This window comes from Micromys minutus, assembly GCF_963924665.1.
Source record: "Micromys minutus genome assembly, chromosome: 22".
Lineage (NCBI taxonomy): Eukaryota > Metazoa > Chordata > Mammalia > Rodentia > Muridae > Micromys > Micromys minutus.
Window position 1 is genome coordinate 1346653 of NC_137957.1, and position 12315 is coordinate 1358967.

The 12315-nt window shown below is 48.0% G+C and overlaps 1 protein-coding gene across 2 annotated transcripts in view; it reads left to right on the top strand.

Annotated features, from left to right (window-relative positions):
- The first annotated feature begins 204 nt into the window (after nucleotides 1-204).
- AP3D1 (adaptor related protein complex 3 subunit delta 1) overlaps nucleotides 205-12315 on the top strand; it is a 34425-nt gene continuing 22314 nt past the window's right edge. For both annotated transcript variants that reach the window (XM_080935412.1, XM_080935413.1), the window contains exons 1-3: nucleotides 205-531; nucleotides 9171-9266; nucleotides 11592-11672. In XM_080935412.1, the coding sequence (XP_080791538.1) occupies nucleotides 436-531; nucleotides 9171-9266; nucleotides 11592-11672 (273 nt within the window). In that variant the 5' untranslated portion in view covers nucleotides 205-435. The remainder of the gene's footprint in view (nucleotides 532-9170; nucleotides 9267-11591; nucleotides 11673-12315) is intronic.

The window sequence follows — 12315 nt, forward strand, 5'->3', positions numbered from 1 at the left end:
GGGGCTCTTGCTCACCAATGAGATTGCAAGGCACTGCAGAGGAAAAGGTGGGCCTCCAGGCAGCAAAGGGAGGTGTCTGCTTTCCTATTGGGTGGCATGTGGTTGTCAAGGAAACTGCAGTGTGGGGCTTTCTGGTGAGGCGGGGCTTCCGGGACGCCAAGGCTTTCTGTCAGCTGACCCACCGCCATCTTGGCCGCCATTTGCGAGCGGCCGTGAGCTGGGAAGGGTCTGTGGAAGCAGGGGGCTTACTCGCTGCCCCTTCTCCCCAGACTGGTCTCCGGCCACAGCCGTCGCTCTGGCCTCCACGTCGTCCTCTCCGCGGCGTCCGGAAACGCAGCGGGGCGGTCGTCTGAGGTGCGGTCGCTGGGTCCCCGCACCTCCCAGGGCCGCGGCGGCGGCGTTCCCCTCGGAGGCCGCAGCCCACGGGCCGCCGCGATGGCCCTCAAGATGGTCAAGGGCAGTATCGACCGCATGTTCGACAAGAACCTGCAGGATCTAGTCCGCGGCATCCGCAACCACAAGGAGGACGAGGTGAGCCCTCGCGGAGCGGGGCTGCCCGGCTTTTCTCCACAGCCTCTGGCCCGCTTTGGAGCATCCTCCTCGACCCCATCGCCATTCCCGTCCTGCCTGTTCCGGAGCTGCGGCTCTGCACAGCCTCTCCTTCCCCTGGCCTCAGTTTACCCCCAGCAGCTTGAAACAGACGCTCTCCAAAATGGCTCAGGTGTCTGGTCTGTTGTAATTGGGGGCCACTCCCTGAGCCTCCAAATTGTTCACCTGGAGCAATCGCTGGCCTAAAGGCCTAAGAGTTTCAGGTCTTGCAGTTGGGTGCCATTGATTGAGGCTGAGTTTACCTTCTTGGAGAAAATTTACTTAGGCAAAGGTTCTCCCACTTGAGCTTGTATCTGGATCACACATGGGGAAATCGGGATCCTCACAGAAAAATCAATTTATAGGTCTACGTGTCTTCATGGAGAAATTCCCTTGTCAGGAAAGCACAGATCCGGGTTGCTGTCTTGGGCTTTCTTGGGAACCGTGCCAGGTTGTCCCTACCCCAGAGCCCCTGGTGTTTGCAGAACCTAGGGGCGCCCTGGAATGGAGAAACCTGACTTCAAAACTGGAAGCTCAACGAAGGCAAAAGTCAGGGCGTGGAAGCGAATTTTCCAGAAGTTATACTGTGACCACGAGCACTGCTTCCTTTCCTCCCCACAGTCTGTGACCTAGATTAAGGAAGAAGTGCCTAGTGCCTGGCTCAGTGGAAAGACACAGGCCTCCTCCTGGGCAGGAAGGTCATGCTGAAAGAGGTTGTCCATGACAAATACCTGCTGACCCCTGCTTGCTCTGTGAGTTCAGGAAGCAGGCCCCTGGCTGGGACAGTCATTTCTCTATAGCCCTCTTCCCTGGTCTGGTTTGTACCCTCCCTGCTCTCCCTGGCTGTTTTTGAGATGAAACAGCTGGTTGGCCTGCGTTTTGCTGAGTGTGGCCTGCCCTATGTAAAATTTCTTTTTTACTTTTCTGTGGCCCTCTCTGCTCTTAAGAGGACTTCCACGTTCCCCTTTTGCTTTTCCATTCAGTGAAATTCCCTGGGAAGCTGTTCTAGGACCCTGAGGACAGGTCACATTCTAGTTTGAGTACCTGAAACAGGCTCTAGCTAAGGACATAACCCAGACTGGCTTGAAGCTCATGATACTCCTGCCTCAGTCTTAGTGCTAGGATGACTGGTTTTGAGGTGTGTGCCCGTGTCCTCAGGAGCATACATTGTGTTTGCTCTTCATGTCCCCTGCGTTCCCTACCTGCAAGGCCATATCTTCATTGGGAATTTGTACATGTAGACTTTGCCTGTCCCACAGGTGTCTCTGGGGTAATGGTGGAGGTGCTTTCTAAAAATTGGAGTGTATTACATTATCCTTTCATGCATTTACAGACTGCAGAAAGCTCTTTCAAGTAGTGCAGAGCTAGGCAGGCACAGAAAGCTCTTCACACCCTCAATTTCTATGTGGCTTCTGCTGCTGGCTGCTTGGCTATTCTAAGGGTTTGGTTGTGAGTCTACCTTTAACTGCTGAGCCATCTCTCCCACGATGTCTGGCCATTCTGAGACTGCTTGGGTCCTCTATCCCTCCTCAGGGACCATTTTCAAGTTCCTTTGTGTGTTGTCAGGGGCTCATTTCGGACTGCAGGTACTTGCTCATTTGGAGGTGCTGACGTAGTGCAGTGCCTTGTAGCACAAGTCATGCTCTGACCATTCTCTGCACTATTCTCTGGTTGACAATAGCTCTCACTGTGTAACTCTGGAAGTTATAATCCGTCTGCCATACAAATACTTAAATTGCAGGTGTGTGTGCTTCGGAATTTTGTGGGGTTTTAGTTTGTTTTTGAAATGATCTTTTTTAAAATCAAGACAGGGTTTCTCCGTGTGGCCCTGGCTGTCCTGAAACTCACTCTGCAGACCAGGCTGGTTTTGAATTCACAGAGAATTCTGCCTGCTTCTGTCTCCAGAAATGCTGGCATTAAAGGCATATGCCACCACTGCCCAACTTGAGATGATCTTTTAGAAAAGAAATTATTGCCAGGTGTTGTAGCACATACCAATGGATGGTGGAGAGGATCATAGTGGTGAAGGAGATTAAACCCAGGTCCTGTAGGAGAGCAGCAAGTCCTTTTCTGTTCTATCTCCGCAGCCCCTTTAGATGATCTTACTCTAACTTTGGCAGGCTTAGAACTTACTCTATAGTCAGACTGGTCTTGACCTCACACCTGTGTCTGCTTCCCCAATACTGGGATTGTGGGTGTATAGTTCCAAGCCCATTGGATTTTGTCTTACTAATGTATCCGTATTTTTTTTAAGACTTATTTATTCATCTTATGTATATGAGCACACTGTTGCTCTCTTTAGACACACCAAAAGAGGGCATCCAATGGTTGTGAGCCACCATGTGGTTGCTGGGAATTGAACTCAGGACCTATTGAAAAAGAGCCAGTGCTCTTAACCACTGAGCCATCTCTCCAGCCCCCATGTATATACACACACATACACAAACACACATACACATACACAAATACACACGCACACACATATATAAAGATTTTTTAAAAGATTACTTTCCCTTATGTGTATCTGTGTGTCTGTCTTGTGCGCAGGTGCCTGTGAGCCAGATGAGGTCATTGGATCTTTTGGAGCTGGAGTTAGAAGTGCTTGTGAGCCACTGAACATGGGTGCTGTGAACCCAACTTAGGTCCTCTGCAAGAGCAACAAGCACTGTTAACTGTGGAACCATCTCTCCCTCTCTACCTTTTAATTTTTACCATGGTCTGCTGTCTAGGACTTCAAAGTCTGCAGATGCTTGGTAGCACTTTGTTGCTAAGCTACATCCTCTTTTTGAGATAGGCTTCACTATGTAGCTCTGGGTGGCCTCCATCATACTCAGTTCTGCCTGCCTCTGCCTCCAGAGTGTTAGCATTAAAGGCCTGTCAGACATATTCTGCCTCAATTTTTTAAAACACAGAATTGATGTTATTAAATGAAATAAAAACAAAGTATCCTTCCCACTCACCTTCCCCCACTCCTTCAAAGCTGCAGCTCACATGAGTGTTTATGTAGCAGGTGTGAGGCCCCTCCCCCCATCTCTATGCCAGGTACCTTGCAGAAAGCTAAAGAATGAAAGGAAAACACAAGTTGAGTGTTTATCCCCTGTGCTGCAGGGGACCCCCTACTGCCCCTGGAGTAAGTCTGCCAGGTCTCAACATACCTGTGTTTAGATCAGCATTTTTGTCTGTAGGCTATTGCTGGCATCAGCCCCTGTCCAGTGTGATCATCCCAGCCTAGTTGTTTCTGAAACTCTGCTGTCTGTGGGCTCTAGCCGTTCCCCTTTGATGGTGAGTAGCCCAAGGATAAGGTTGTGAGCCATCATGTGGTTGCTGGGAATTGAACTTGGGATCTCTGGCAGAGCAGTCGGTGCTCTTAACCGCTGAGCCACCTCTCCAGCCCTTCTGAGGACTTTCAAAACCAGAAAAGCTACTTGGCAATTGTGGCATCTCATTAATAACTGATGGTAACATCCCAGGTGAGTCTATCAGACTTGTATTTAGCCTTGCTCAGGAAGGAGGTGGAGTGACTCCATTCATCTGTGATTTGTGTGCCAAATGCCACCATTCTGTCCTAGCTAGGGACCATACTTCATCCAGCGTCATAGCCAGGTCTTGCTGGACTTAGCTACCACCATAGCTTGCGTCTAGTCACCAACGAGATTGTCCCAGTTAAAGCTCAGGCATGTGCAACTCTGTCTCGGGGCCAGCAGCTGGTCTGGTTCCTGGGCTGGACTTTAGCTTGTTGAAGTTCTAGCCTGGCTCTTTGACAGGCTGGGAGCTCATAGCTGTTCAGAGGTGTGGGGTCTGAGATGACCTGTACCTCAGGCTGCCTGTGTTCTTTACTCTGCAGTGGTCATTCTGTGCCCAGCACAAATGGATCATGCTCTCTTATTTTTATTTTATTTTTTTTTATTTATTTTTATTTATTTATTTATTTATTTTTTTGCTTTTAGACAGTCGTGCTGTGTTGCTCAAGTTGGCCTTTTTGTATTGGCTGCTCTGCACCAATTTTAGGCATATTCTTTATCCCTGAGCCACCTCATACCCTCAGCCCCTCATTGGAGGGTTCTAGGCAGGAGCCTCACCCTTGAGTTCCACTCCAACCCTTTAAAAAAATTATTCATTTAGTTATTTATTTTAAGTACACCATAGTTCTCTTCAGACACATCAGAGGAGGGCATCAGATCCCATCACAGATGGTTGTGAGCCACCATGTGGTTGTTGGGATTGAACTCCGGACCGCTGGAAGAGCAGTCAGTGCTCTTAACCACTAAGCCATCTCTCAAGCCCCAACCCTTTTCTTTTCATCTTGAGACAAGGTTATGTAAAGTTGCCCAGACTGGCCTTGAACTCAAGATCATCATGCCTCAGCTTGGATCCTATTTCTCTGTTCCATTTACTTGCTTATGCAGAGGCTTAAGCTCCTTGCTGCTCTCTGGGTCCCAGGCTGAGGCGGGCTCCATTTAGTCTCCAGAATTCCCCTTACTTTCCAGGCATCCACGTTGATTTACCTGTCTTGTAGTTTCTCCTGGTTTCTCTGCTGTAGCCGTAAGAACCCCAGCTCCTGGCTCATTCTTGCTCTGACCCAGAGGTGATGTTGACGTATGGTGACTTTTGTCTTTCAGAGGTACTAATGTGCTAATTGTAAGACCTGTGGACCTGTGTCCTTCAGTGGCAGAAGGGACTGTGCAGGCAGGATCAAACTGAGGACTGAGCTGGGCATCATCCTGGATCCTCTGGACCCATTTTCACTATCAGGTCCTCTAGGGAAGCAGGAAGGGAAAGAGACAGAGCCTGCTGCTGGGTGTCTAGGGGAAAGAAGGAGCCACAAACTAAGAATGTGAGGCTTCTGAATGTTGGGGCAAGCAGGATGTGGGTGCTCCCTAGATCCTCAGGACACCAGCTTTGTCATGATTAGACTGTAGCCCAGTGAGCCTCATAAGGGCCCAGCTTGTGAGGATATGAGTACATGGCCCAGCTTCTGTATGTTGTGTGTCTCTACCTGCCACCAATGTGTGTCTATCTCCCAGAATGAGAGTCACACTGCTAGCCCTCATGCCATATCTGTTCATAGGCAGGCTGGTGCCTTCCTTATCCATGCAGATAGTGGAGGGTCTCAGGCACTTGAGGTCTTTTGTCTCTTATAACACCCTTGCCAGTCTCACACAGGGACCCAGGATTTTGGCACTCCATCCGGAAGTACCAGCTGGGCCGTTTACTACTTGGCTTCTCCAGGTCTGGCTGCTGCCTTCTTATCAGCCTGATAAGGCAGCCATGTTTCACAAAGCCAGCTGGCATGGGGCTCAGGCCTGTAAGAAGGCGGCCTAGGTGGAATGTTCCATGTTAAAGCCAGCTTAAAACTACAGTGAGGCATGTTGTGGAAGGCCAAGGGCTGGAGTGTAGCATGTGATGAGCAGGCCCTGGGCTGCCAAAGTGTGTCTGCCCTGGGTTGGTTCATTGTGTTTCCCTTTTCTTCCACCACCACCTTTCAAGGGATCAAACACAGGGGTTCAGGGTTTGTTTTCATTTCCTTTAGAGACAGGAAACTCACACTATAACCCAGGCTGGCCTTGTACTCAGAGACATCCTCTGCGACTGCTTTTTAAGTACTGGAATGAAAGGGACGAACCTGGAGCCACAAGAGAAACCAGCCTTGCCTTCCAAAACAGTTTCATCTCTAAGATGACCTCAGCTGGAAGGAATATATATATATATATATATATATATTTTTTTTTTTTTTTTTTTTTTTTTAATGTCTTGGGGTCTGGAGAGATGGTTTAGCAGCTAATGTTTCTTTCTGCTTTTCTAGAAGACCTGGGTTTGAATCCTGGGACCTAGCTTATAACCATCTGTAACTTGTGTGTGCATGTAGAAATCAAAGGACAGCTTGCAGAGGTGGTGGCCTCAAACTTGCAGAGCTCCACCTGCTTCTTAGTGCTTGGGGTAAAAGCAAGTGCTACCCTGCCTAGCTAGAAGCATTTACCTGGTTTCTTTGGACACATGCAGGGTGGAAGACTTGTGTAGAAGGAGCTGGCAGAGGCATTGGTATCTCATGACAGTTGTGATGAGTATCTGTTTGTGCACCATGTGTATGTAGTGCCTGCCCAAGGCCAGAATAGGACATTGGATCCTCTATAAGTGGAATAAGTCTTTGTTAACAGCCATGTGAGTGCTGGGAATCAGAACTTTGCCCTATGAAAGAGCAGCCTGAACCCTTACCTGTTGAGTTTCTCAGCCCCTTGCTGTTTCTTGAATTGTGACTTTCTTCTTTTTTACTTTGGTTTGTTTTTTCTTTTTGTTTTTTGAGACAGGTTTTCTCTCTGTGACCTGGCTATCCTGGAAAGCTGGCCTTGAACTCACAGAGATCCTTCTGCCTCTGTCTCCAAGTGCTGGGGTTAAATCTGTGCACCACCGCACCAGGATGTTTGCTTTCTTCTTTCTTTTTCAAGATAGGGTCTCATTATGTAGTCTTGGTTATTCTGGAGCTGAATATGTATGTCACCTAGGCTGAGTTTGAACTCATCCAGATCTGCCTGCCACTGGATTGAGGGTGTGTTTCACTAGTCCTAGCTGAAGTGCAAGTTTCTTGTTTCTCATCAAATCTGGCAGTCACTGTTTTGAAACATAATTTTCCTCTTGTATTCTGTGTTCCCTTGGGACTCAGGCTGTACAAGCCTTAGCACCGTGCTGAGGCTGTAACAATTCACTTCATATCAAAGCCCTCACACCTGTGTGAGCACTTGGGTGGATGGGTGGGTGTGCGCCAGGGCACTTGATGCACTGGTGCGTGTGGCAGTCAGTTCTTGTCTCAGGCAGTCCCCACTGTCGCTGGTGTGATAGGCCCATGAGCTCCTGAAGCTTGTCTCCACCTTCATCTTGCTGTTATTGCACTGGGATCACCCATGTGCTGTTGTGACAAATCAGGTCCTCAGTCTGCAGGAATAGCACTTTACCCACTGAGCTTTCTCCCTAGCCTATCCCTGTTTTGTTTTTTTTTTCTTTTGAGTCAAGGACTTTGCTGATTAGTCCATCCTGTCTTGGAACTCAACACATAACACAGGCTGGTCTTGAACTTGAGGTGATCCTCCTTCCTCAGCCGCTTGTGCTCTGATTACGGGTGTGCTTACTAGACTTGGTTGTTGGTCACTTCAGGTTGTGTTCTGGACAAACAGTGTTTCCCTCCTGAAAACCAGGGGGATATTGCAGGAACTTCAAACATCCTGAGTCCTGCTTGACACTTGGTTAACTCTTCAAGCTCCATCCACCCCATGTCCAGCTGAGAGATTGTCTTTTCCCCAAAAGTCTGGCCTGAAGTTTATTTTCTCCAGACATTCCTGAGGATCCCTGGGTGGCATTTAGTTACTTGAGGCAGGTTGTGGTGACATTTGTTCCATTGAACTCAGTCTAAATTGTAAAATATTCAGGAAAGTACTCTGATAAACCAAGCTTGATGGCTCAAGCCTGTCATTCCCTGGGGGACAGTATAGTTCAAGGCCAACCCAATTGCACATTGGTCTGGGTTACATGAGATCCTCTCTTAAAACAAGAGACCAAGGGGAAAACCCTCTTGTTAGCAGGGGGCTTAACACCTGTGTCTCTTCTTGTGACCAATGCTAGAGACTGCCTGGGCAGGATGATCCACAGCATCCTGTTAGGGCTGCTTCTCAGGGACTTGAGATGGAGGAGGGCTCTGAGGTGTGACACCTCCAGAGTAGGTCAGCTATGGGTCATCTCTGGACTGTACTTGAGGAACAGTGACACTTGCTGTCATAGTCTAGTAGTGGCTACCTGTTTCACTGTCAAGACAAGACAGACAAGAGCCAGCTTCCTCTCTCTTCACCCAGTACCTAGCACATGAGAGCTGATGTGAGGAAGTCATTCCATGCCCTGGTATGGACATAACCTCAACACCTCCCCCCTGCTCGTGCTATCCCGGGGCTTGGCTTGACTCCCATTTGTGCTTGTCTTCGTAGTGAGGTAGGAGACACTTCCCCAGGCTCATATCTGTTCTTCTCTGGACTATGTGCCTCAGTTCTTTTGGATCTACCTGTCTGGCCCAAGAAGTTGTTTGGCAGATTTGCTGAGCTAGTGAGGGGGTGTAAAGGCCAAGGGTGAGCAGGGCCATGCAAAGCATATGGGAGGGAAAGGGGATTCAGTGGGCTCTGCAGTGTGAGTAGACCAGATAGGCATCAGGCTATACAGTAGAATGTCATGTGACTGGCACCACTGCCTAGGTACAAAATAGTTCACCTTCACCCAGTTAAAGACTGTCACCTAGAACAGTCACTGTGGCCCCTCTCAGCTCCCCATGTCTACTTCCCACCTCTAAGAATCTCCTGTTATGGCCATTTCCTATCAATGGAGAATAGGTTGGGCTTTGAGAGACAGCTCAGGAGAGCATGCTTGCCTGGCATGTACCAACCCTGGTTCAGATCCCCAATGCTGCAGAAAGAAGGAAGAGAAAGCTGCCAGGTCTCTGCACCCAGGCTGGCTGGAACTGTCCATCCTCCTCCTCCCCCTGAGCACCTGCTGATAGCCACAGCCAGGCCACAACAATTTCTGTAGCTCACACTGCTGTCTCCACTCAGGCCAAGTACATCTCCCAGTGCATCGACGAGATCAAGCAGGAGCTAAAGCAGGACAACATCGCTGTGAAGGCCAACGCCGTCTGCAAGCTCACCTACGTGAGTGCCTCCTCTGTCCCTACCCACTTGCTTGTCTGTCACCTGTCCATCAGACATTGCTGCTGTGTGCAGTACAGGGTTCATGCAGAGTCCTGCCTGATGCTTCTGTTTCGGGTACAGGCTGGGCATGTGGTGAGGTGTTGGGATCCTAGTGGGGAACCTCAGGTTCTGAACCATCTTTTTTGGCTGCAGGTGTATGTGAATGTGATTCCCTTCTACCTTCATTCCTCCTTAGATTGGGAGGTGATGTACCATGCTAGGTTCATAGTACTGGAGTATGCCATAAGGGTGGCACAGAACACAGGATACTTCACTCTCATATAAAACTTGCCCCTTTCTTTTAATCTTGTTTATCTTTGGGACAGTGTTTCTTGGTATGGTCCTGCTGTCCTGGAAATCACTCTGTAGACCAGACTGGCTTAAAGTCAGAGATTGCCTGCCTCTGCCTCCCCAGGGCTGTGATTAATCATCCCAGCTCTTTTAATTTTATTTCATTGCAGCTTTTTCTTTCTAGTGTATACAAATATGCCATGCTGCTTGTATGAAAGGTAACTCTTAGGGCCTGGTTTTTTCCATTATTCAAGTGGCAGGACCTGACCTCAGTTCATTAGGCTTGGCAGTAGGTGCTTTTACCTACTGAGCCTTCTTGCTAACTCTCTCTTGCTTTCTTTTTTTTCTTGTTTTCTTTTTTTTTTTTTTAAATATTTTATTTATTTTATGTATGTGAGTACACTGTTGCTGTCTTTAGACACACCAGAAGACAACGTTGGATTCCATTGCAGATGGTTGTGATCCACCATGTAGTTGCTGGGACTTGAACTCAGGTCCTCTGGAAGAGCAGCCAGTGTTCTTAACCACCTAGCCATCTCTCCAGCCCCCATTCTCTTGCTTTCTAAACAGTTCCTGGGTTGAATTCAGAGCCTGGTACCCTTGAGACAAGTGCTCTACTTTACCTCCTCATGCTCACACTGTTTTTGTTTTGTTCTTTTCTTTTTTTCTGGTTTTTGAGACAAGGTTTCTCTGTGTAGCCATGACTGTCCTGGAACTCTGTAGACTACATTGGCCTTAAACTCACAGAGGTCCTCCTGTCTCTGCCTCCTGAGTACTGGGATTAAAGGTGTGCGTTATTAAGCCTGGCTATTTATTTAATTTTTCTTTTAAAGATTTATTTATCTACTTTATGAGTACACTGTTACTCTCTTTAAACACACCAGAAGGGGCATCAGACTCCATTACAGATGATTGTGAGCCACCATGTGGTTGCGGGGAATTAAACTCAGGACCTCTGCAAGAGCAGTCAGTGCTCTTAACCACTGAGCCACCTCTTCAGCCCTATTTAATTTTTTTAAATACATTTTTAAAATTAATTAATTAATTCATTTATTTATTATATATAAGTACACTGTAGCTGTCTTCAGACACACCAGAAGAGGGCATCAGATCTCATCACAGATGGTTGTGAGCCACCATGTGGTTGCTGGGATTTGAACTGGGTACCTCTGGAAGAGCAGTCAGTGCTCTTAACTGCTGAGCCATCTCTCCAGCCCACTATTTAATTTTTTAAAAGGTCTGTTTTACACATATTGCTATTTTTGCCTTAGCATATACCTGTAGCATATGTGACCTCAGTTGGCTTGAATCTTCAGTCTGCCTGTCTTAGGTTTGCAAGTGCTCAAATCATAGACAAGCATAGGTGTGGGGACTTGATGCAGTAGCACCACTGTCTCTCTTGTGGATGCTCATCATCTGCTAGTGTTCTGGGAACTTGTTCCCTTAGACACAGATATTCCATAACCCTTTTTCTTGCTAAGCTTTTTTTTTTTTTAAGATTTATTTATTTTATGTATATAAGTACAACATAACTGTTTTCAGACACACCAGAAGAGGGTGTTGGATCCCGTTACAGATGGTTGGTTGTGAGCCACCATGTGGTTGCTGGGATTTGAACTCGGGACCTCTTTTAACTACTGAGCTATCTCTTCAGTCTTTCATGCTAAACTTTTTAAGTGCTTAGGTAGGAAACCCAGTCTCTCACACCTGCCTAGCAGGACTGTCCTGCTGAGCCATGCCCCCAGCCCCTTACTGGAGGATATTAGGCAGGGCTCCACCCTGAGAAGCTCTCAGAAGCACCTCCAGTTTTGTCAGAGACATTTGTTGAAAAGAGGACATAAAAATGCCCAGGGGTTTGTGATGGATGAAGTTTATATGTTCAGACTGAATGTATTTTGTTCTTCCATGTGTGGTGTGAATGTACTGGTTCTGGCTGCAGTCTTTGCTCCAGTATCTCCTGAGTACTAATCACCTTCACCATTCTTCTCTTAACAGTTACAGATGCTAGGATATGACATCAGCTGGGCTGCCTTCAATATCATCGAAGTCATGAGTGCCTCCAAGTTCACATTCAAGGTGAGGACCTAGGATGCACAGCAGGCAGGTCCCTGAGGGAGGAGGGACCCTCCAGCATGGGGGCATCCTTGAAGTGTGTCCTCTGGCCAGAGGTCCTGCTGTTGAGTAGTCAGAGACCCGTCTCTGCCTACTGAGTGTTGGGATTAAAGGTGTGTGCCACCCCACGTGCTTGACACTGGTTTGTTGGGATGGCTGTTGTTTTCATTCTCCCATGCTATGGATTGGCTTTGAATCCCCTGTAGTTGAGATTGGGCCTGAACTGAATGCCAGTCTTTTGTGTCTGCCTCTTGGTAACAGACTACACCACTGTGCCTAGCAGTGGTGATGTTTGATTGGAGCAAACTTGGCTAAGGCTGATCAGCATTGCTGTCCCTAGGGCTCTGATAACCTGGTTGTAGGGTCATTGTCATGACTGATCATTTCCCAGCCTCTGGTCAACAAAGGTGGGCATTCTGGTCCCTTTAGACATTTTCCCTGTTCCCTGTCTTATTCCGTGTGTGTGTTATAACACTGAAAGCACCCAGCCCCTAAGCAAGTCCCTTGAGGGGTGGAATAGCACATCATGAGGACCAGAGTTCTGCTTCCCCATGTGCACAGCAGTGAAACTAGAGCTGTCTGCACCTGCTGAGAGTGCGTTAGGGGA